At 54.1% G+C, this 24,550-nt stretch overlaps 1 protein-coding gene across 5 annotated transcripts in view; it reads left to right on the top strand.

Moving 5' to 3' along the window:
* The window catches only part of Tp73 (tumor protein p73), a 92,814-nt gene that overhangs the window by 44,173 nt on the left and 24,091 nt on the right, over positions 1–24,550 (top strand). For 3 of the 5 annotated variants that reach the window (XM_004657707.3, XM_045150861.1, XM_045150858.1), the window contains exons 2-3: positions 972–1,067; positions 1,390–1,510. In XM_004657707.3, coding sequence (XP_004657764.2) covers positions 994–1,067; positions 1,390–1,510 — 195 coding nt within the window. In that variant the 5' untranslated portion in view covers positions 972–993. Of the gene's footprint in view, positions 1–971; positions 1,068–1,389; positions 1,511–9,113; positions 9,371–24,550 lie in introns of those variants that run through there. The other 2 variants (XM_004657706.2, XM_045150860.1) reach the window with 1 other exon arrangement.

The raw sequence follows: 24,550 nt of genomic DNA on the forward strand, positions 1-24,550 counted from the left end.
AAAAAAAAAAGAAAAAAAGAAAAGTGGCCAGGCATGCACCTTTAATCCCAGCACTCGGAAGGCAGAGGTAGGAGGATTGCCATGAGTTTGAGGCCACCCTGAGAGTACAGAGTAAATTTGCCTAAGCTAGAGTGATACCCTACCTTGATAAAAAAAAAAAAAAAAAAGAAAAGAAAAGTGGGAGGCTGGAGGGATGGCTTAGCGGTCAAGGCATTTGCCTGCAAAGCCAAAGGACCTAGGCTCGATTCCCCAGGACCCATGTTAGCCAGATGCACAAGTGGGGGCTTGCATCTGGAGTTTATTTGCAGTGGCTGGAGGCCCTGGTGCGCTCATTCTCTCTCCCCCTTTTCTCTGTCAAATATATATATATATATACATATATATATATTTGACAGAGAATATATATTTTTGTACATATATATAAATATAAAGATATATATACACACATATATATGTGTGCATATATATATTTGACAGAGAATATATATTTTTATACATATATATAAATATAAAGAAATATATATAAATATAAAGATATATATATATATATATGTATGTATATTTATATATTTGGTTTTCTGAGGTAGGGTCTCACTCTGGCCCAGGCTGACGTGGAATTCACTATGTTGTCTCAGGGTGGCCTCGAACTCACAGTGATCCTCCTACCTCTGCCTCCCAAGTGCTGGGGTTAAAGGCGTGTGCCACCACGTCCCGCAAAATAAAATATTTTTTAAAGTGGGGAGAGACTGAGAAGGAGAGAATGAGAAAGGGGGGAGGAAGGGAGAAAGAAAGAGAAGAGAGAAGGGAAAGAGGAAGAGTCTGTGGGGGCCAGACATTGGGAGGTCACCCGTCAGCTGCTCTGGTGTCTCCATGCCATCATGGGCAGCTCTTGCTCACCGGCCTCCCCGAGTGCCAGAGGAAGTAGAGGAGTGGGCTTCCCGGGTACTCACATGTTCTTTTCCTCCTTCTAGAGCAAGGGGCCCTCGCAGCGCCATGGGGGAGATGGCCGGCTCCTCCTCCTCCTCCCCTGGTGAGGGAGCCACCTTTGAGCATCTCTGGAGCTCTCTGTGAGTATGGCAGTCACATGTGGCTTAAGACAGGGCAATAGACTGCCCAGGATCTTCTCTTGAGGACATAGTGTCCACAGTATGGCTCTGTTTTCTGGCCAGCTGTCTAGAGGGGATGTGGCAGGAGAGGTCAAAGGAACAGAGCCCATGGATAACCACACCTCTTGAGCACTCACCAGGCCTGAGAGGCTGGCCAAGGGTGGGAGGCAAGGGAAGGGAGGTAGAACACACAGGTGTTGCCCAAAGCCATGGACAGTCTGGTGCCCTGGATCTGGTGACCCCAGACTGGACAGAGGTGGCTTGCTTTTCTTCCCTAATCCAGGGAGCCAGACAGCACCTACTTTGACCTTCCCCAGCCCAGCCAGAGGAACAGTGAGGCAGTGGGCAGTACAGAGACCAGCATGGATGTCTTCCAGCTGCCAGGCATGACCACGTCTGTCATGGTGAGTGGAGCAGTCTTGGCCGAGGACTGTACATCAGAAGTGAATGTGGCCTGCTAGGGAGCCAGACAGAGGCGGGAAGCAGGGTTCCAAATAGCCCACCTATGTGTTTATCAGCACACTTCATATGACAAAGGATGCAATATAGCATCTCATTTAACTGCCAGCCCAGAGGTAGGAATGGCTTCAAGTGTGGTCGGGTGCAACAGTAAGGCGCCCAGATACAGCGGGGTCTGGTGGTGGGAAGACCTTCAGGTATGGTGCGATCTGGTGCTTCACAACTGCCTTTCTCTTCTTGTCCCTTTCTTTCCCTCAGCTAGCTTTGTTTTCAAGCAATCTCTTCCCTTTGAGTAAAGGGTGCTGGGCTTCTCCAGCACTCCTTGACGCTGTGGAGAGGGCACCCTTCATTTCCCATAGCCCAGTGGGCCTGCCTCTTGTTGGTGTACTCATTGTCTAAGACATCCCTGTGCCTTGGATTGGCCCAAGTCCCACCCCCACCCCCTACCCCTGCCCTTGGACCAAGTCAGGGTGCAAAGCAGTGGGACGGGTCCCTACATTTGGCCTGAGTAGGGGTGTCCTACGGGAGAAGCCCCACTTCCTTCCCAGCGTGAGGAGCTTTCCTCCTTCATGAGGCTGGGGCCAAGCAGCTGGCCTGCGAGTGACTCAGGATCCTACCTGGAGCTCATCTTGGCAAGAGGGCAGACCGTGGTGGCTGGCGGGAGTCCATCCCTGCTTCTCTCTCTGGCCACCACTGCCAGGCTGTGACAGCAGCAGGAGTTGGAGGGAGGGCAGTGGTGTGTACAAGAAGGAGCTGTAGCCCGGCGTGGTGGCGCACACCTTTAATCCCAGCACTAGGGAGGCAGAGGTAGGAGGAGGATCACTGTGAGTTCAAGGTCATCCTGGGACTACATGGTGAATTCCAGGTCAGTCTGGGTTTACAGTGAGACCCTACCTCTAAAAACAAAAACCAAACAAACAAACAAAAAAGAAGGAGGTGTAACACTCCCTACCCCTGAGGAGGTCCTGATGCCCTCAGCACCCTCCCTCACTGGACCACTGAGGCACTGAGATTCCACCGGGCAGGAAGGTCAGGGAGGCCGCATGTGGGGACTTGTTAGAGAGACTCTGAAAGTGCACGAGGGTAAACAGAACTCAAACTGAATTGGCACGCTGTCAGTGGCAGAGGCACTGGGGTGGTACTGTGTGGGTCTGGGGGACAGCCTCCTCCTGCCAGCACCTGATGAGGTTCTGTGCTAGAGGAGGGGAGCCAGGGATTCAGAGACTGGGAGGGTATGGGGCTAAAGCCCCTCTTCAGGAGTTGGCTCCCTTCCTCACCCCAGTGCAGAGAGGGCCCTAGCCACCTTTGCTATCAATAAATAGGGAATCATGGGGCTCCAGCCCGGAGAACAGTAGCGTGAGGCAGAACTGGGTTGGCAAGAGGCACCATATCCCACTATCTACTCTCTATTGAGGGTACAGAATTGGTACAAGGTCTGTTGGCAGAAGCCTATGTCCTGGCCAATGGCAGTCCCAGTAGGTCAAGGAGAAGGTGGGGTGGCGAGTCTGTCACATGTCAATCTTAAGACATCTACTCCCTGAGGCTCTGTCTGTCTGGCCCTGGCCTCTGCCCTCCGCCAGAGTCTAGCTCAGTGTAAGTAGCTCCCCATTGTTTAGCGCCTGGGAGTTCTCATTCTGTAGGAGAGGAAATGGAAGTAATGCTGGGAAAGGATGACTGGGAACTCTACCAGAGAGGGTGGCTTTACAGAGCGCAGCAAGAAGGTGAAACTCTGTCTTCTGCTCTGCCCTGGGATGACCCCTATCCTGCCTGATGCTCCTTGGGGATCAGACCTAACCCCTCCCCATCTATGTCCCCCTCCTGGATATCAGTGTCTGAAGGACCATGAGTTTGGCACCAGGCTCCAAGAATGGAGGATCTTGCACAAAGATTTGAGAGTTCTGGAAGCCACCACCCCTAGCCCCAGCTGCCCCGTCTGAGAAGGCAAGTGTTTGGAGACCTCATGACCTGCCCAGTGGGGGACCTGCGTTGTGGGAGAGCAGAGAACAGTTCTAGGCCCCTGAGGCTGGGGATGTTCTGGCCCTCAGGATGCCCAATGTGAGCATGTTGTCCAGGGTGCTCACGAGCCCTCACCTGCCAGGGCACGCTGCTCCCACAGAGGGAAACGAGGGTGGGGCCCTGCGCCTCCACAAACAAGGGGCCCGCTCTGTCAGGTAGTGACATGCCTTGTAGTAAAGCCATGGGTGAAATTCCTGGTGCACAGCTCAGCTTCTGGAGCTGGGGATTCCCTGGAACCAGGGCTGGTGGGCCTCCCCTCTGCAGACCTCATCTGATCCCCGCTACCCAGCCCCTCAGGAGAGCTGCCATTAGTTTAGCTCTCCCGACAGTCCCAAGAGCAAAGACTGATGATGTGAGGCAAAGGAAGACTTGGGCTGTCGGGCTCTAGTGCTCCTGAACATGCCAGACGCAGGGCAGCCTCTCTGCTATGAGCTGCTTGCTGTAGAAATAAGGTGATCACAGAGTTTAGGCTAATGAGTTCCAGGGTTGATTCAAGTTTCATGGGCTCATGATGGGGGGCGGGGGTTGGAGAGACAATGATGTAAGCAGACTGTACAGGGAGCATGCCCAGGGGATGCACAGCCAGAGTGCTGGCCTGCAGAGGCTATGGTAGTCAAGGCACAGCCCACAGGGCACACGCTTGCGGTTTTGGGAGAAAAGCTGTGGGCAACCTGCAGTGGGCTGAATGGTGCACCAACGTGTCCAGAGTCTGAAGTTCGGGAGTCGAGGTCAGTGGCCTCTGAGAAGGTTAGCTGGACACTGGAAGGAGAGCTTGCTTGCACAAGTGCAGGGAGGAGGCTGCACGTGCCACGAGCTCACACTTGGGTCACATATGATGTTGTTCTCAAGTGGAACATCAGCCCAGAAGGAAGCCCAACTCAGAGCCGGGGTACCCTGCTGCGGCCAGTTTCCCAAGTGTTGAGTGATTTGAAGCCCCAGGACAGGATAACAAGGTGTGGTTTTCACACTCCAGCTAGGGGACAGACAGGACACAGTGCTGCCAGGTGCTAGAGAAGCTGGGTCCACTCGGCACAGGGACTGGGTAGGGGCTCCCAAGTGTTGCTGCCACTCCTGGAACCCGCATTGCCTCAGGTTCAGGGCTCCATGCCATCCCTGGCTGAGTCCAGGACAAGAGACACCATCCAGTCTCAGCCCCCAGCCAGTGGGCAGCTCCATGATCTGAGGTGCCAAGGGCTCCTGGCAGCCCTGCCTTCCACATGCTCAGAATGAGCCTTTCTTGCCTGTGAGCCCATCCCTACGCACCCCATGGAGGTTTGCTCTGTGTAGGTGGGCATCTGGCTGTCCCTATGTGCTGGGACAACTCCCCTGCCCCCCCAAACACCAGGACAAACCAGCAAAGGTGGCGTGGCTCAGGCTGGTGCTTTCCTTAAGCAGCTAGTACATCTGTCCTCTGTGGTGGTACCTGTGGTGTCTCGAGGACTTTGGGTGAGCATGCTGCTTCCTGTTGGGTGACAGGTCCAGCTGCAGGCAGGCCAACATTCAGAGTTCTGTGATATCCTTTGCCACTGCCTTAGTAGTTGGCAGAGACCAGCACAACCAGTTGGTTCAAGTCCCCACATGTCTCTGAGACTCCATGTCCATGTTTGTGAGGTTGGGGTGATGGTGGGGCCTACAACAGAGAGGGATTGGGAGAATCATAGCCTCCTGGGTGCTGGGTGCTGGGTGCTAGCTCACCTGGCCTTGTGGTTCAGGGAGTGCTGGGTCCTCAGCCTATGACCACCTGTTACCTTGCTGGCCTCACCGAGGAAGCCACGTTGAAGGGTTAAAGAGAATGAGGTAGACAGGAGCAGGTGGGCCACCAACGGTCCTTCAAGGAGCCCAAGATGGTGGCTTATGGTGGGGAAGGCCATAAGCTTCTCTGGCCTCAGCAGGTCATTGTGACCACATGACTGAAACATCCCACACAGTCCAGGGGGCTGGCAGTGGGTGTGTGGGCAATGGGAACTCTGAGGCTAGTTTTCTTAGGGTCACAGCCAACTTGGCCTTCCTGAGCAGCCCTCAGGGTCCTTTATCCTCTGGGCCTCAGTGTCCCCATCTGTAAAACGAGGAGACTGGCAGATTGTAAGCTCTCCGGGGTGTGAAGTGTAGCCTGCAGGGAACACGTGCCAGGTGCCAGGTGTGATGATGAGGGCAGCGAGGAGGCCCTGGATTTACAGTGCTGCTTCCTTGGAGACCCTGAACAGTTGCCAAGGGGGGCCTGGGTCCCAGAGCTTCTGTTGTCCCTTCTTGGGAAGGTCTTTGCTCTTGCCAGTGGACTTCAGTTCTGGCTGTTGCTGCAGACCCTGGTGGCTTGCAGAGGCTTTGCTCCAAAATAGAACCTCGTAGCCGGGTGTGATGGATGACACAAGACTGTAATCTCAGAACTCAGGAAGCAAAGGCAGAGGGGTTTTGAGTTTGAGGCCAGCCTGAGCTACATAGGGAGACACTGTCTCATAGAATAAAACTGAATATGTTCCTATCCCACAAGATGAGAGACTTGGAGAAGCCTCTGTCCCATGCTGAGCAGGGTGGCTGAGGGACCCACACCAGAGGCCGAGGCTGGAAATAACCAAGGCTGGCCCAATCCCTGGCCTCCTGGGGCCTCGGGGTTATCCAGCAAGGGAGATGTTTGAGAGGCCCTGGATTCTCTCAGGGTCTGGGAAGCCTCTCCCCCCACTGTCTGGGAAGATGGAAGGGAAGATTAAGCCCCCAGTCACGTGCTGAGGGGCAATGGAGACATGACTTTGGGGACAGAACTCCTAATCTTGTTTCCTGGATTTGGGCTTTGGGCGAGTCCTTCTCCTTGTGATTCCCAGTGTCCCCCTGGACCCCATGAGGGCAGGCTTGGAAGCCCGAGGCTGCGCCATCTCTTAGGATTCAGAGGAAAGAGAATGGTGGCAACCGAGGAAAAGGAAGAGGCATGGCTGTAGGTCTCTGCCCTCTTTTCTCCTTCCCTCTCCTTCCCAAAGCCTCCTCCAGCCCCGCCCCTGCCTGCCCCTCTGCTATTGGTGCCCCTTCCCGCCTCGCCTGGCGCCTTTCTCCCGCAACAGCTGTTGTGGGCAGGTGGGCCACAGGAGGCGGGGGTGGGGCTGCAATCAGTCAGGGCAGAAGGTACATTGTGGAGCTGCCCATGTGGCCCACAGCAGGATGAACGCCTTGAGACCCCAGAGGGGACCCAGAGAGGCTTTCCCAGTTTGGGGGAAGGGATGTTCCTCAGTTCAACAGGAGTAGGACAGGTGTGGGCCCTGTGCGCGTCCTCAGGAGCCAGTCTGAGGGAAGAGTTGGGCAGAAAAAGACACTTCCTGGAGCAGTTACAGGAAGGAGTGGGGTTGGACTCAGGGCAGGGGCCTGGTCCACTCAGGACTCCTGCCCCCCCCACACACAACCAAGCCACCATCCCTAGTGAGCTCTGGGCTGCTCTTCTCTTGACAGGCTTTGGTGGTGAGGGGTCATTGGGTGCTTAGCACTGAACTCAACTAGACCCCAGCTCCTGCTCTCTGGAGAAGAGAGCAAAGTGGGGACAAAGCCAACTGTCTAGCAAGGACAGCGCAGGATGCGCTCAGTCTCAAAAGGGCACAACACACTCAGTAAGCTGCTCCCCCGCCCAGGGTGACAGGGCACGGGAATGGAGGCGTGGGAGACTGCTTTGAGGATCCATGGCTAGGGCTGGAAGAAGGCTCAGCAGTTCAGGCGCTTGTTGGAGGATTCTGCTGCTGTGGCCAGCTGGGTGGAGCTCCCAGACCAGTGAGTCAGAGACAGACAGACAGAGGCTGAGGGCCCCCTGAGACAGTCCGGGAGCCACCTGGGGCGATGTGGTCAGGCCACCTAAAAGGATGTGCCGTCTCGCTGAGGCAGCAGGGGTGGAGCGTGGAGCGGAGCGGGCAGCTCTCAGGCCAGGCACCTCCTCTGAGGTTGGAGCGCTTGCTGAAGTCAGTCCCGCTCTTTCTCTGAGTCTTCCTTTGCTCGCCCCTTTGGAGGATTCCTAAGAGCAGCGCCATAAGACTGCCCCCCCCCCTCCCTTGACCAGGTGAGGGCCCAGAGCTGCCGAGGGGCCCGACAGCCCATGCTGTCAAGGAGGGCATGCACGCTCCAACCTCAGTTCTGGATCCAAAAGGCACCTGTCCCAGGATTCTTTACAGTGGGCCTGGCTGTACCTACAGGGTTGAGGAGGGGGTCCACAGGTCCTGCTTCCCAACTTCCATCCATGAAGAGGGCTGCAGTTCCCATCAAAGCTTTTTACTGGTCCAGCAACACCCCCAGGGGTGTTTCCCCAAAGAACACCACCTCCCAATTTCAATAGCACATGAGATTTTTAGTGTTCTCATTTGGACAATGCAAACCAGACAGCTGGGAGCTCACAGCCAGCCAGCCATGGAAAGGCCACGTGGAATTATGGGATTCAGGCCAATGTGGTGCCCAGAGCACAGGCTTGGGTCTCTCTCTCTGCTGCCTCTGAGGACTCCAGAATCCTGAGTGGGGTCTCCAGCCCCAGGCCCTGTTAGTGGGTTGAGGTGCCCCCTGGGTGCTAGGGTTTGGTGATACTTCTGGACTCCTTGAGTGACTACAGGCTAGCCTCCTTCCGTCTAAGCCAGCTGCTGTCAGCTACCTGGGACAGAGGTCTCTGAGCAGAAGGCTTTGAAGTTTGGCAAGAAGAGTCTGGAAGGAAATGGTGTTCACAGTGTCTCGGCAGCTGTGCACACATCCATAAGCGCTCACTGTGGAATTCACGCTGCTGTGCTTTGGGGAACTTGGAAGCTCAGCTCAGCATCCACTTTCATAGGATATACTTCTGCCTAATAGAGGGCTCAGACTCCCCTTCTCGGGGTGATTTTGTGGTTGAAACAGAGCACAAAATCAGACATCCCCAGAAAGGAAGCGGTGGTGACCATTGTAAGACCCACTAGGCGCCTGCTTTGGCAGAGCCATTGGCTGTACCAGGGGCACCATGGCCATGATGAGGCACTCCTTGGCCCCTCTGTGAAAGCAGTGGCATGTCCGTGCCTCCTGAGTTTGGCCAGGGTCAGAATAAGGCATCGTCTGCCAGCAGGGCTCTGGGCTTCTCATTCCTGTCCCCAGGTCCCCATAGACCCCAGGATGCAAGCCTGCTTGTAAACCTCTCCTCCATCCAGTACTTGGAGTGGTCCCTGTGGGCCCCAAGTTCCCTGATAGGAGGGAGGTTCACTCACCTGGGCCTCCCAAGGCTGGCAGCACCATCTTTCCCCTCAGGGTGGCACAACCCTGGCTACCAGGGTCTCTAGGGCCAGGCTAGCCCCTCATGCTCAGGGGTAGAGGTTACTTACAAGTGGCAGCCTTTAGAGCCTTTTCTGGGTGGTGGCTTAGAATCATCAGGATAGGGTGTGAGCCCCAAGCTGGCCACTGACCCCACGTCCCTGCCCGTTCCTCCCCCCACGCAGCCTCCTTGGTGCAGTCCAACACATCACTGGGCAAGCTGAGGCCTGCCCTGTGGAGATGAATAGTCATGAGGAATAAAGGGGTGGGCCCGGGGTTTGTTGTTGGATGCAGCCAGTTGACAGAACTAAGGGAGATGGGAAGGGCGAGAATGCCAACCCCCAGCCCACATGCACCCGAGCATCCTCGGCTCCTGCCTCCTTAGCCACGGAGCCTCGCCCCCTCGGTACAACCCGCTGGGCGATCACCACTCTGCCCCTTCCCTGCCCAGCTACCCACACCCATGCCTCGTCCTGCAGCACACCAGCTCCCCAGCGTGTGCAGACCCCCAGGAGCCTAGCATGCTGTACGTCGGTGACCCCATGCGGCATCTCGCCACGGTAGGTTGCTGTGCCCAGCACAGAGTCCACTCGGGGAACTGACACCATCGTTTTCCAGGGGTGGGAGTCTTGAAGGAGTCGGCCACGATAGGAGTTCAGAAGGTCATTCTCTCACCTGCCCCCCTGGTTGGACGTCTGTTGTTAGCTGGAGTGACCACAGGCAGGAAGGGAAGCGTTTCCACGAAGCTGGAGGCAGGTCCTGGGCTGGAGGCTGGGCACTCTCTGCAGAGTCTAGGTCATTTCCGAGTAATTTTGGGAACCACTGGCTGTATTCGGAGACTGGGCCAGTGTCTGATTAGAACTGGGAGAACTGCCGCCCCTGCCCTGTGAGTTGGGGGCTTCTGAAACTCTTTGGCTTTGAGGCTGGTGGCTCTGGCCTGCCTTGGGGGTCCCTGAGCTGCCTGTCCAACTTTTGGGAGCTCAGTGTGCCCAATCATGTTTGCTCTGGGCTTCGGTGTGAAGCTGCCCCGCCCTGCCAAGAGCATCTTTGCCTGACGATCTGTTTACCTGACAGCAGATGACTGCTTCTCATACCCGTGGGCTCCCCTTGGTGTGGATGTGAGAGCTGGGTGCAGATGAGCGGCAGACTGTACCTGAGGCCTCTGCTGCCCCTCTCAGTCGGGCAGAGGGGCAGATGGGGCAGCAACCTGTGCTTGGCCTGAGCCCTAGAGACCTCGGCTCATTTCCAGATTTGCCAGGTCCCTGGGGTCCGGCAGGCACCAGGCTGCTAATTGAGCAAGTGGAAGGCTGAGTGCAGCCGCTCTGCAAAGGGCCACTTCCCTTTAAGGGAGTGCTACTTATGCCCTGTGGGGACCCGGCAATGGGGGCAAGGGATAGTGGGGGATTGACAGGGTCCGCGTGTTCCCAGGACAAGAGCCCTGGGTGGAGAATCACAAAGGTATTTGTGAAAGACCAGGGCTCTTTGGAGAGCTGTGGCTTCAGTGTGAATGGAGCACATGGATGATTGTGACAGAGAGGGGTGTGTGTGTGTGAGTGCTTGTGGGTGAACACACCAGTGTGCACCTGAGTGTGAGAACACATGTGCATGGGTGTGTTGAATGTGCACAGGTATACTCATGCAGGTGAGTATATGTATAAGCATGTGTCACTAAGGGTGTGTGCTTGTGTGAAGTACGTGTGAACCACATGTGTATGCATACATGTGCAGGTGTGTGACTATTGTGTAGGCATGCTTGTGTAACATGGGTATGAGGGTGCATGTGTGTATAAGCAACTAACTGTGCCGGGACAGGTGCACATGTGCTGGTGCCTGTGGGTGTGCGTCATCAGCAGGACTTAGAGAGAAGTGGCAGTGTGTGTGGTGACCTGGCATGGTTCCAAGGGCAAGTGACTTGTCTATGCATCTTGACTAGGGCACCAGCTTCGCGCCCAGCCCTATCTTTGCACCTGAAACACGGCAGGGAGAGGGTGTCCTTCCCTCCTCTGACTGTTACCTATTTGTTCATTGATTCATTTATGTACCAGTGAGTCATTATTAGAAGTGGATATTAGCCTGGTCTCCCCTGAGGGACAGCCACACTCAATCAGAGGCAATATGGGTTCCTGGCCTCCAGGGCATGTGTCTGTCACGTGTGGAGCCTGAGGTGGAAGAGGGAGCTTCTGGCTGGTGAGCTGGGAAGCCTGGAGATAGGAGGGCTCTGGCATGACCTCTACCATGTAATGGAGAGGGCATCACCCACGTGCAGCACTAGCAGAGGCTGAGTCACACTTTGGCACAAGTGCCCTCCCTGGGGTTGTTGGTAGGTGCTGGAGGACTGCTGTCCAGCTCCACACAGGTTCCCTCCCCACACGGAGCCACGGGCAACAGCCTGCCGCTAAGTTTCAGGCCCAGCAGTGACTGCCCATGTCATCCTGCTTCCAGATCAAGGACAACTGTGGCTCGGTCATTCGTCCCATCCGCATCCGCCGAGTGCCTCTTATAGAAGTGGAGTCCAGGGCCTACTGCAGCCCCAGAGTCTCTTCCTCCAGCAGCTGGCCCGAGCTGTCATTCTGCCCTGGCTGGGTGGCTCAGTTTCCCCATTTCTGCATCAGAGAATCTTTTGTGGTATTTGGCTTACAGTGCTTTAAACTTTAAGTTAGCCGGTGGGCGTCACTGGTGCGGATGACTTTGTCCCCCTCATCTGCCCCTTGCTGTCACTGTCCTAGTAAAGCAGCCAGGTGGGAGCCCACAGGCAAGCCCGGCACCAGAAAGAAGCATTTGACTTGCAGAACACTGCCTGAGCCCTTGCTAGATTTTTCTGGCAATGTGATTTGGGGTTCAGAGCATGGAATCATGCTCTGTCTCTGGTGCTGTGTAGCTGTGGCTTTGGGTAGTGATGTCAACCGCTACTGAGTCAAGGTGTTCTCCTCCGTAGGCAGGTTGGTGCTAATCTTCACGGCTGCTGAGCTGTGGGTCCGTGAGAGTAGCTGCTGGCTGAGGCTGTGGAAGCCCTGTGCTTGTCGGTGGAGGTGCGGAGAAGCCGACCTCAGGGACCGGATGCATGCTCCTCCTCCCGCCGCCTCCTCCCTTCTCCTCCTTTTGCCTCCCCACCATCCTTCCTCACTTTGAGGACTGAAGAGTCTTAGGTGGGTTTAGCCATGTGATGCCCTGTCCCAAGTCTGATGCCCTGTCCTGAGCCTACATGTCTGAATTCAGGGCCCAGTCCTAAGGCAATGCTGGAGTGGGGCTTGGTCCTCCAGAGCACAGTGGAAGTGAGCCCATGTGTAGTCAGGAAGTTACTGAGGACCATGCTAACTGATCTTCTAGACCAGATGAAAGACTCACTGAGTCGGGCGTGGTGGCACACGCCTTTAATCCCAGCACTCAGGAGGCTGAGGAAGGAGTATCGCTGTGAGTTCAAGGCCACCCTGAGACTACATAGTGAATTCCAGGCCAGCCTGGGCTAGAGTGAGACTCTACCTAAGAAAACAAACAAACAACAACAAAACAGCAAAAAGCAGTGAAATAGACATACTCTAACTGGATGTCTCCTGAAACCCTGAACTCTCAACTTCTGCTGGGATTAAAGGCGTGCGCCACCACACTGGGACTTCTTCCTAGATTTCTACTCCCCACTCCCCAACACGCGCACATGGGCACACAATACTGTTGTGCTGCATCGTGTGCCCTGGCTATTCTCTTCTGTCCCTTCTATATAGGGGTTCAGCCCTCTCAACTGCAAAGCTGTGTTATTGCTTCATGATGAACAGTGGGCCTGCTGGGTCTCCCATTCTTTCAGTTCAGCACATCACTAAACAGTGGTGTGTCCATGTCGTGTGTCTTTGTGAAAGACAGCATGAAAGATCTTCCCACTTCCAGGTCTGGAGTACACCCCAAGGAGGCAGGCTTCCCTGGGCGGAAAGCACAGCCTCTGGGCTGGAGGGCCTGAGGGACAGCCCCAGGCGGGAAAAGTAAACCAGATGCAGAAGGAAGGAGTTGCTAGGTGACTACTTTGTACAGAGGTCATGGAGCAGAGAGCTGACCTGTTATAGAAAATCTGGTGCAATGCTGGAAACTTGCCACTGGAGGGCAGGGCTGAGGCTAGGAGCTGGGAGGTGGCTGGAATGGTCCAGGTGAGGGTGCCGGAATGCAGGCCAGGTGGAGTGAGGAAGTGAGGAACTGGGGTTTCTGGGCAGGATGCGCTGCACAGCTGGATGCAAGAGAAGGAGCATGTGTTGGGATCCTGAGGGTTTTGTCCTGAGGCTGGAAAGCTGGTTGGGGGGTTTGGAGTAATATTTGGGCATTCTATGTCTCAGCTTTGGCACAGATGAGAGAGTGGTGACAGGCAGGAGGTGGAAGATGAGAGAATGCCATCCTCAAAGCCTGGTGAGATAGGAAGGAGGAGGAGGAAGTCGATCCTTTGATGGCTCAGATAAGATTCATGGAGGTGATAGGAGGAGTCAGGTGTGAGGCAAGGTTTGGGGGGACCTTTGGAACAGGGTAGGAAAGGACTTCAGGACAAGGACAAGGTTTCCCTTGGGAGCCCTGAAATGGTGGCCAGAAAGGCTATGGAATTCCAAATGGGAAGTGAGCAAAATTCCTGGGCCACATGGACTGGAGTGGTTAGGTGGACACTCAGCTGTGGGTGTCAGATGGGCAGGGGGGTGGGGCTGACAGTCCTGGACACAAGTGGTCCTTAAGTCAAGGCTGGTTGGGGGGGTGGCTTTGTGGAGGGGAAGGGGTTAAGCATTTGTGCTGTAGGATGAGACATGTGAAGAATAGTCTGGAAACCAAGAGGCCTGGGATGTGAGGTTCTGAGCAGACGTGTAGAAAAGTGAGACGCTGCAAAGACAGGAAAGGGACCGGAGTCAGCCAGCCACACGGAGAGGGTTGGCAGTGCCACTGGGGGGACGACCTGACTGGGATCGTCTGAAGGAATTCCAGACCTGCCCTGAAGCCTGATCCGGTAGGATCTGCAGCAGGGCCCCTCCTGCCCATGCCTGGTCTGCTTCCTGTCCCCACTCCTCCTGTCCCTGGCTGTCAGCTAGTGAGATGTCACCTTACTAATCCAAAACTGAGCTCCTGTGTCCCACCTGGGTGACATTCCCTCATCTCAGCCAGCAGAAAGTCTCCTCCACCATCTGCTCAGCCCGAAACCCTGGGTCAATCCTTGACCCTTGAAACTCTCTGTTTGTTGCCTCTGTACCCGCCCAGGGCCCCAATGCTGTCCACCCAGCACCCGACACTTCCCGAGCCACTTTCCACTACTCCCGAGTAAGGGCTCCTTGGCGACCTGGGCTGACCTCTGTCCACTGGCCCCAGAGGGTTCTGTGCACTCTGACCACCGTGCAGCCATCTCCTGCCCCACTTGTCCTTAGCCTGTCCTCTGGCCAGGGCCCTCTTGCTGCCACCTGCCTGCAAACCTGCTTCTGCCTCCTTGCTGAGCAATGTGCTCCTCCTCTTCCCCGAGCCCCTGAACCCACAGGCTGGTCTGCTGGCTTGCCCGCTGCCCTCCTCCCAGGAGGGCGCTCGGAGCCCTCTGATGGAGGAAGGAGTGAGCAAAGCAGGGCTCAGCGATGCCCCCTGCAAAAGCGTGCAGCAGCTTTGGGCCTCAGCCGTGATGGTCTGTCCCACAGGTCACCTTGTCACTGCGGGGGGCCCTGAACTCCACGCATTAAGATCTGGTTCATTCTCTGCCCCTCGCTGATCTAAGCACTGGGAAGCGTCTGCAGGTCCTCAGTGACTGGCTCTAGGGTGTCCTCAGCTGACACACACAGGGTCCCATGTGCAGACAAGACAGACAGATGGGTGGGCAGGTAAGAGACATACATGGACACAGGATATCATGTTCTGGGGTTACAGCAAAGTGCTCAGGAGAGAGGAACTGGCAGGAGCTGTGCCCCTTCCCACATCCTTCCCAGAGAAGCCCCCCCACCCCTGCTCATGGGGTTGTGTTCAGGTGATTTAATAAGTCCTGTGGGCCATTGCTGCTCATGGGCAGCGTTGAGGGGAGGAGGGCAAGCTGGAGGCGCCGAGGGATGCTCAAGGCCCAGTGGAGACAAGGGTAGGAGTGGCCCAGCTTCGCAGACACATGCTGCCTGGCAGCTGAGCAGGACTTCTGGGGACACATTTCCTGGGTGTAAGGTATGGAAAGTTCCACATGGCCCTGGCATGGGACTGGGCATGGCCTTGCCTCAGCGGGCGAGAGGAGGGTGATGAGCGCATACCTCCAGGGAGGCAGCCGTCCCCCCCACCATGCACAAGTCACATCTTGTTGGCATTTCCATCCCTTTAATCACAGGCTCACAGACACTGTGGGAAACACTGGCGGGATGGAGGTCTCCAGCTAGTGTGCAGGCGGGCGGGAGGGATGACTGTCTGCTCAGGGCCAGGCTGCTGTCAGTCACTCACCCCGGGTGAGGCTGCGCCCAGGCTCAGACTTGCCCACAGGAGAAGGCCAGGGATCCAGAGGCCTTCTGGTTCTTACATGCATCTACCATAGCCTCGGCTGGTGTTCTGGAAGCAGGGGACGCCCCCCCCCATGGGGTTCAGAACAGGTCACATGTGACATTGGCCTTGGGGTGTGGGCTTGAGGGCGAACACGCTTCTGCAAACCTCTGACCATCTCCACACGTGTTGCTTCTGTCGACTGTGGTCAGGGTCACTTTGTGCACACCCTGTCCACAAGCAGACACACTTCTCAGCCTCTACCTAGAGCTGCTACTCTAGTTGGGGCACAGAATATGCCAGAGAAAGGTAGGACAAGTATCCACTGGAGCGAGTCCTCGCTGGGGCCTTGCACGGAGGAGTGGCAGTGGAAGGCGAGATGACTGAGGCAGGCCAGAGAAGCCTAGGCGGGACCTGAGTGTTCAGGGCTCTGGCAGCAATTCCCTCACCCCAGTTCCTATCCTAACTGGATGCCTATGAGGAAACCAGGGAAGACCCCAAATGCCATTTCCCACAAAGAAAGGTACGCACAGCAAGGCTGTGGTAAAGCCAAGGCTGGGACCTAAATCTTCTGATTCCCTGTCCAGCCCCAGGCTGTGACCTGGTCCCCTTCCTGGCCACTTGTCCAGAAAGAGGTACACTGGCTGGACATGCAGGAGGGACAGATGTGGTTCCTTCCTCATCGGGTCTCAGCTTCTAGTGGCCTTTCCTGAAGGGCCAGCCTGTCCAGACTTCTAGGCAGGAAGGGAGCCTGAGCAGTGCCTGGAGTGGAGGGAAGGCAAAATTGAGCTGACGGAGGGAAAGGGGAGCAGATAGTAGGGCGCTCCCTAGAGGCCAGGAGAAAGGCCTTACTAGAGTAGGTGGAGAAGGGTCCTGTGTGAGGCCGGCATGGGTGCCTGCAGGGGCTGGGGCTCAGCAAAGTTTGTACAAGGGAAGGAGAAAGAAAGACTGAGGGGAGGAAGGAAAGACCAAGATAGGGAGAAGGGAAAGGGAGGGAAAGAGAGAGGAAAGCAAGAAAGAAGGAGGGCAGGAAGGGAGGGAGAGAGAAGGAAATGAAAGCAGAAAGGAAGGAAGGAAGAAGGGTTGGTAGAAGCTGGACAAGATCTTCTACTGAGGCCGTGGGTAAATGTAGATGGGATTGTGTTTGGGGCTCTCCGCTTGTCCTTGCACCAGGCTATGGAAACACTCTCCCTCCCTCCTGCATCAGGACACTGGGCTGACCTCGAGGCCACCTCAGAAGCCTTCCATTCTGGGCACTTGGGTCCCTGGTATGACCCTCATGGGTCTGGCCAAAGTGGCAAAGGAGATGAGCTGGCCAGGGCCAGGATCAGGGGAGTTGTCAGAGCAGCCATGGCCTCACGTGTGACTGGTGTGAAGGGGCTTTCCCTCCAGAAAGAATGCGCTCACTGGGGGGGGGGGGGGGTGAGGTGCTGAGGTAGACCTGCCAGGGAAGCCCTTTACAACGGCTCTGCGCTGGGGACTGGCCAGCCACGGGCACTTTGGTTACTGGGCTTCACTTCCTTCTGCCGGTTGAGATCTGCATAATTCAGCAAGGGGCCCCTCTCAGAAACACAATGCCTGGAGAACCGGGGCCTGTGCCCACCTGGGACGGCAGGGAGGGCAGGAGGGAAGCCTAGCCAGCCACGGACCCTCCTGTATGCCGTGCTCGGCTCATAGTCCTCTAGACCGACTCCTGCTACCACAGTGCAGTTACCCGCATCACCTCCGTGTAACTGAGGCAGAGAGGTCCCATGAAGGTTCAGGGTCCTGCGTGGGTAGGTGAGGGAGACAGGAGATAGCCCTGCACCCAGATAAGTGGGAGGAGGAGCCTAGAAGCACTGGGGCACCTGGAGAAGCTTCCAGGAGGAGGCAGGTCCTCAACAGGTTGAACCTATAAAGAGATCAGAGATGGGCAGGAGTGTTATCCCTGGGCCTTCTGGAGGCATTTTACATTTGCTGGCAGAGTTTATTATTATTATTATTATTCCTTATTTTTTATTTTTTTATTTTGGTATTTTGAGATAGGGTCTTACTCTAGCTCAGGCTGACCTGGAATTCACTATGAAGTCTCAGAGTGGCCTTGAACTCACAGCAGTCCTCCTACCTCTGCCTCCCAAGGGCTGGGATTATCTTCCTTAATTGTAAAAAATATTTTCTTCCTTTCTTTATTTTGAGGGTGGGGGAGAGAGAGAATGGGCACACCAGGGCATCTAGCCACTGCAAATGAATTCCAGATGCATGCACAACCTTGTGCATCTGGCTTATATGGGTACTGGGGAATTGAAACTGGATCCTTAGGCTTCATAGGCAAATCCTTAACCTCTAAGACATCTCTCCAGCCCGTGGCAGGTTTTTTTGTTTTTTGGTTACCATTTTCATTATAAAAGTGATCACCATTGTGGGGTTGGGGTTATAACTTAGCAGTTATAGGTGCTTGCTTGCAAAGCCTGACAACCCAGGCTCATTCTCCAGTACCCACATAAAGACAGATGCACAAAGTGGTGCATGAATTTGGAGTTTATTGGCAACAGCAAGAAGGCCCTGGTGTGCCCATACTCCAGCTTGATCTCTCTCTGCAAATAAGTAAAAATAATAAGAAAATTTAAAAAATTAAAGATAATCACCATTAGCTGGACATGGTGGTGTGTGCCTTTAATCCCAGCACTTGGGAGGCAGAGATAGGAGGATCACCATGAGTTCAAGTTCACCCTGAGACTACATGGTGAATTCCAGGTCAGCCTGGGCTAGAGTGGGACCCTACCTCGAGAAAAAAAAAAACAAAAATAACAATAATAAAATAAAAATAATCACCATCAGGCTGGAGAGCTGGCTTAGCAGTTAATGTGTTTGCCTGTGAAGCCTAAGGACCCAGGTCTGATTCTCCAGAACCCATGAAAGCCAGACACACAATGTGACAAATATGCACAAAGTCACAAGCGGACAAGGTGGCACACATGTCTGGAGTTCAATTGCAGGGGCTAGAGGCACCAATTCTCTTGCTCTCATAAATAAAATGAATTTTTAAAGAATTAAAAATATAATCAGCATTGTGCAAACTATTGTGTGTGATGCTGAAACATACATTTGCCCCTTGTTGACAAGTTCTGGGCATATTCACTCTTTGGAATCTGACAAAAGCAGTCATGGATGCTGGAGAGAGAGCCAGAGGACGTGCTCCCAAACTGAAGAGCTGCTTATTGTCCATCTGCATCTAAGAGCATATTATTTGAGATCTGTTAACATGTAAAATGTTACCTTGCAGGTGAAAGCATAAAGTCCTAGGGTAGCTTGGCCCATGGGCAGAAAGACAAAGGCTTCCTTGGCTGGGTATGACAGGTAACAAGGTCTTACCTAGCTAGTTAGGTGGAGGAGGAAGGATGGCTAGGTGAGGTCCTGCCCGCGCTGCAGCTGTCTACAGGAAGGGCCTCTCCCCTGGGCACCGCTTGGGGCTAACAGGGTCAGGGGTTAGCACATGTGTGACCATTTCTGTTAGAGGCCTCTGAAGGACGCAGGACTGTCTGATAAGGTCTGTGGGGGAGCTTGAGGGGGTCTCACTAAGTCAGCCAAATGTCTCTGGTTGACCAGTACCTTGCTAGGTAGCTGTACGGGGACACACTGAGGAATAAGAGGCCCCAGTTGCTGCCCAGGGAGAGCAGGCTGCCTCCTTGGAGCCCCCTTTCTCTTTTCAGCTGTATTCTGAGTTTGCGCGCCTGCTTTCCAGCCCGACTCCTCTTGGGACAAGTAGCCTCTATCCCTTCTCACTGGGCTTTGTGCCAGTGGTGTGTGCATGATGAAGGGACTCCTGAGTGCCAGTGTCCTGATGGTTGGACCAAGATAATTCATCCCAGTGAACAGCCACAGCTTTCTGCATTTCAGCTATAGAGGGATAATGGGCACACCAGAGCCTCTGGCCAATGCAAATGAGCTCCAGACAAATAGGCATATGCACCGCCTTGTGCATCTGGCTTATGTGGGTACTGGGGAATAGAACCTAGGTTCTTAGGCTTCACAGGCAAGCACCTTAACCACTGAGCCATCTCTCCAGCCCTGGCTTCCTGCGTTTCAGGATCTCCCCATCCCACTCAACCGTTCTATGTATTGTATGTTGATTTTATTTCCATTTTGCAAAGGAGAAGATGGAGGCCCAGGAGTTTGAAGCTCTGCTCCATGCTCCCAGACCCTGGGAGGTCTTTCATGCCCTTCGCCTTCTGCCCCCAGGGTCCACCCGGTGTGTGCAGTGCCCACTCTGGATCTGGACAGTAGAGTGTCCTGGTTCCTGAGGGTGGCATGATGTGCCACTTCCAGCCCACCTGTGGGAACATATCCCTCTCACCCTAGCTTAGCCAGCACAGGGTACAAGGCCATGGGACTGGGATCCAGACAGCAACAGGTTGGGGGCTACGGGGCTGGACTGAGGTCTAGCCTTCTCCCACTCCTCCCTCTGCTCCTGAGCTACCTTCCAGCAGAGGGTCTATGTGTCCTGTGCTCCAAAATCCTCCTGCACTGGGCAAGGTCACCGACTCACTGTCACCTCAGGGCAGGGAGGATCAAACGAGAGAAGGTATGGAAACAGAATTAAAACCCAAGACTGGCTATGTAGAAAGAGAACCCAGCTGATCTGCAGGTGAAGACCAAAGTAGAGGCTCTTGAGGCTGGGGTGAGGTATCAGCAGGCAGATAGTGGAACTCACAAGGGCTCCCCAGCCGCCTGTGTCCTCAACGTGCAGATATGACCCTTGATCAAGCTCCCACAAATGGATGATGGGCTGTGGGAAGTGTCCCAGAGGCTTGCTGGTCCAGCAGAGGCATGAGTGGCCCCAGAAGGTTCCACTCTCTCTGGACAGAGTGCTGTGAAACACACAGACATTGGGGAGGGGCCTCTTTCAGCCCAGGTTCCCTCACAGAGTTCTTGTCCCCTAACCCAGCGTTGGAGTCCCCTACGGGTCGTAGACACTGGAGGGAAGGCCATGCTGGCTCCATGGCTTTCTCACTCTTTGTAGCCTCCTTAGGTCGTGCCCAGGCGCCCCGAGTACACATGTAGGTACATGTGGGCTGCCGCAGGCCGGGCATGTCCTAATTAGCCCACTATCTTGGGAGTTCTCATTGAAAGCAAAACAAACTGAAAAAGTCCAGGTTTTGCCCAGATTATTCCTTGCGGCCAAGAGGGTCTTACCTGGACTTCCGATGGGGATGAGGTTTTCACTCTGGGGGACCCCTCGGCTTCTGTGTGGGCCTGTTTAGGATTCTCTTGTAAGGGTCCCCTGTTTCAGCAGCCTGCCAGTAAGTGGGAGTAGGACCTAGGCAGTGAAGATGAGAAGAGAGTTTCCCCTGAGCTCAGGAGGAAGGAGGGGACCTGATATAGGTCACCCATACTTCATGGTCAGTGGGGTTCCTGCCATCTTCTGGGAACATCATAGACACTATGACCAAAGCAAGGGAAAACTGTCCCTGGGAGTGTAGGAATGACAGCAGGCATGGGACTGGCCTTGTCCACTAATCATGGGACAGGATGACCTACTGGCCCAGTCCAGTGCCCCACGTAGGAGTCTTTAGAGAGCTTCAGGCTTGCCTGACCAACTGATGTTTCTGCACTTCTGTGCTGGGGGCCTGCCTGCCGAGCTGCTCCATGGAGATGCTATCTCTCTAGTTTGGTTCAATGACTAAGTCCTTGGCACCTGCCTCCAATCATTGAAGAATGTGGACAAGTTTAAATATGAACCTTGCTGCCATGGGCCTGGACCCTGCCTCTTCTGAGCAAGGGAGGCTGGGCACCTTGCCCAGAGGCCTGTGACACCCTGTTATCGGGATGGAGCTTGGTGAAGGCTGCCTTTTCCCACTATCCTGACCTCTCTTCCTGTAGAAAGGAAGAACTACAGCCCTGCCCAGGATTTCAGCCACAACAGGGAAGCCTTTCCCTGAGGGCCTGGGGTTCCCCTGGAAGACAAGAGACTCAGATCAGAGCCCAACTCATCTCCTCTCCTCATTTCTGGATGGCCATGCCAAAGAGAGCTGTCTTTCTGCCCATCACACAGATGTGTGCAGCCATCACCAGATTTACAATATTTTCATCCCATTAATTAACTAGTAAATTAATTCATCTGCTAGTTTGCTAGCACAGCAAAGATCTTAGGAAGCCAACTCTGTAATGAGATCACTGAGGGTCCAGTTCAACACCACTCAGAGGACAGAGAAGGTGGGATCCTGTGTCCGTGGGATCCTGTGCCTGTGGGATCCCCTGTCATTCATTTCTTTCTGCTTGTGGGTTTCACATCCTCAGTAGAAATCCAAAATATTTGTAAAAATTACGTCTTTACCAAATGCACGGGCAGTTTTCTTTACCTCATAAACAATGCATTATAACATCTGTGTGGCCTTTGCCTTGTTGGGTGATGCAAGGCACTGAGGTGACTTTCAGTGGGAGGATGTGTGGGTTCCGTGGACACACTTTGCTGTTGTGTATGCGGGGCCCACAGGGTCCTTATCCCTCTTGAGTACTGAGTGACAATTGTAGAATGCAAACTACAAATGGATTTCTGAATTTTATCTTATAACATTTATTTTCTTGAAAGAAAGTGGGGTCATGGATGCACCAAGGCCTCCCGCCACTGCAAACAAACTCCCAGATCCAGGGGTCACTTTGTACGTCCAGCTTTACAAGAGCACCGGGGAATTGAACCCCAGGCTCAATTCAATTGGGAGATGGAGGCAGAAGGATCAGAAATGCAAGGCCATCCTTAGCTACATAGAGAGTTTGAGGCCAGCCTAGGCTACGTGAAAAAAGAAGGGGGGGAAGAAGAGCAAAGTTGTGGCTCAGGGGTATGGCAAATTTCTGGCAGGTGAGAGTTCTTGAATTTGACCTTTAATACTGTAAAACAAAACACAATGTGTAAAAGGAGCTGGTGCATGTAAGTGACTTGTTGACTCGTCCTGGGCTGGCGTTCTCTGTATGTGGATCCAGACTTCTGAACAAGGTGCTTGGCCTTCTATGGCAGGGTCCTTGGAGTCTCAGTACACTCACACCCGCGGGGCAGCTTAAGCATCCTGGCCCTGTTCACATACCTGTACCTTTTGTGGCCAGTGGCTGCCATTGGACCAACCCACAGGACAATGTGGGTCCTCAAAGGCTCTTGGCCCAGTAGTGGACACAGGAGCAACGCCCCCCAGAGAAGTATATTAGAACCAGAGAGAAATCGGGGTCTGTGGGTACTCAGGGTGCTATAGCCAAACCCTCTGAGCTCAGGAGTTGTGATAAGAGTCTTCCATGTGGTCTGGAGTTGGAGGCCTTGGAGGCTTCTTGGGCTATTGGAGGAGCCTGGGTGTGGTGGATTTGGGCCAACCAGAGCTCTAGGCTTTTGTCCTCTGTCACCCAACCTCCTGTGTGGGCAATAAGTGTGGGTGGGACCTGCCTTTGCAGCTAGGAACCTGTTGTCAGCCCTTTGGGATGAGCTGAAGTCTTCCCAACCCAGACATCTCAGAGTGGGAGGCTTCTGGTCTACCTCTTCTGAGGAGAGTAGCTGTAACAACCCAGGTCCCCCTCACAATAGCCTCCGAGCTGGGAGAGGTAAGAGTCGGGTCTCCCCCCTGTGTTTTTAAACAGCTTCGATAAGGTGTAATTCACACACCATACAATCCACCCGTTTAAAAGGCACAAGCCAGGGCATTTAGTCTATCTACAGGTTTGAGCAACCATCGCCAGCTAGAATGCCCCCACCCTGCCAGGGCCAAGCCCTCCTCTGCTCCTCCGCTTCCCCTCCGCAGCCGGGCAACCGTGGCTCTGCTTTTGGCATCTCCAGCTCTATTTGTTCTGGACACAGCCGTGACCCACGGGCCACATGTAGCCCTGAATAGCTACTAACATGGCACAACACAAAATTTTAAACTTACTTAAAACATTATGAAATTTTATTTTAAAAAATGTATTTGCGTGTGTGCAGGGGAGGGAGGTGTACCAGGGTCTCTTTCCCCTGTAAAAGAGCTCCAGATTCATGTATCACTTTTTTTTTTATTTTTTTGGCCTGGTTTTATGTTAGTGCTGAGGTATTGAAACCAGATTGGCAGGCTTTGCAAGCAAGCACCTTTAACCACTGAGCCCATGAAATTTTTTTGAAACCCTACTGTGCAGTCCTGTGAGAGGTGAACTTTGTAGATGACAATGTGGCTCTGAGAAGCCAACAGGTTAGACACTATAGCATGAAACTTTCTCCCTAGGGTGTCAGTAACAGGCATCTATTCACCCCAGATAGGGTGCAGACAACACCAAATTACATTGGTGAACCAATGAGTTTATTGGGGTTACTTACAGAGCAGAGTGAGGGGCTACTTACAGGAGTGTGGGTAACTAGGGACAGCTGCCTTATCCCAAAGCCCATCTCTATCCTGGATGGCGACCTCATAGGAGCTGCGTCATGGAGTCCCTCCTCTAGTTAACCTTCTATCTCATATACCATCTAGCTTCTCCCAAGATCCTTTGTAGCTGGGGGAGGGCAGGAGGGAACCATTGCTGGAAATCCAGGTGAGGGTCTTGTGACCCTCCCCTCCTCCATCTACTATGGAATTACCAATAGTTTTATAGACCTCATATCACAGTATTATTCTGCTCCAAAGTTGCCATAGCTTCCGGGTAAAAGCGTTTTTAAAGCTGGCCTCATGCTATGCTGGGAGGAAAATCACCGTACGGCAGATATCCACATGCACTTGCTGAGAGCATGCACACTGCGGCCATGTCATCGCGAAATTCGTTGTGGTCCACTTGCCTGTTGGGAGACCCTGGGTCCCGTGAAGGACCTGCTAGGAAGCTGCGGGAGCCCCTCCAGGACTGTGAAGGAGGCCTCAGTGGCAGAGCAAGTGGGCAGGGTCTGTCCACAGAGGACCTGGCCCCTGCGTGGATGGTTCTAGATCATGGAGGCTTTGGTCAGGTCGTCCTGGTAGACCTTCTTAACAAAGACCAGTGGAGGACAGTGGGGCTTTTTCAGTCTGGCTTAGCTCTGCTTGCTGCCCCTCAGCTCTGCTCTGGGTGTCAGTAGTTGGCCATTCCCGAGCTGGAACTTCCAAGGAAAGCCCTACCTGGTCTTCAGAACGGTATCAACAGCAGTGACTGGAACTTGTCCCTTGTCCCCACCCTCTCTATCCCCACCACCATTCCCTGAGCTGAACTTCCTCCCATTGGATAGCCTTTACTGAAATTTTTTTTAAATCTATTTACAGAAAGAAAGAGAGAGAGAGAGAGAACAAGCCAGGACTTCTTGCCCTCACAAACAAGCTCCAGATGCATGCATCACTTTGTGCATCTGTCTT

This window comes from Jaculus jaculus, chromosome 5 (genome assembly GCF_020740685.1).
Source record: "Jaculus jaculus isolate mJacJac1 chromosome 5, mJacJac1.mat.Y.cur, whole genome shotgun sequence".
Classification (NCBI taxonomy): Eukaryota; Metazoa; Chordata; class Mammalia; order Rodentia; family Dipodidae; genus Jaculus; species Jaculus jaculus.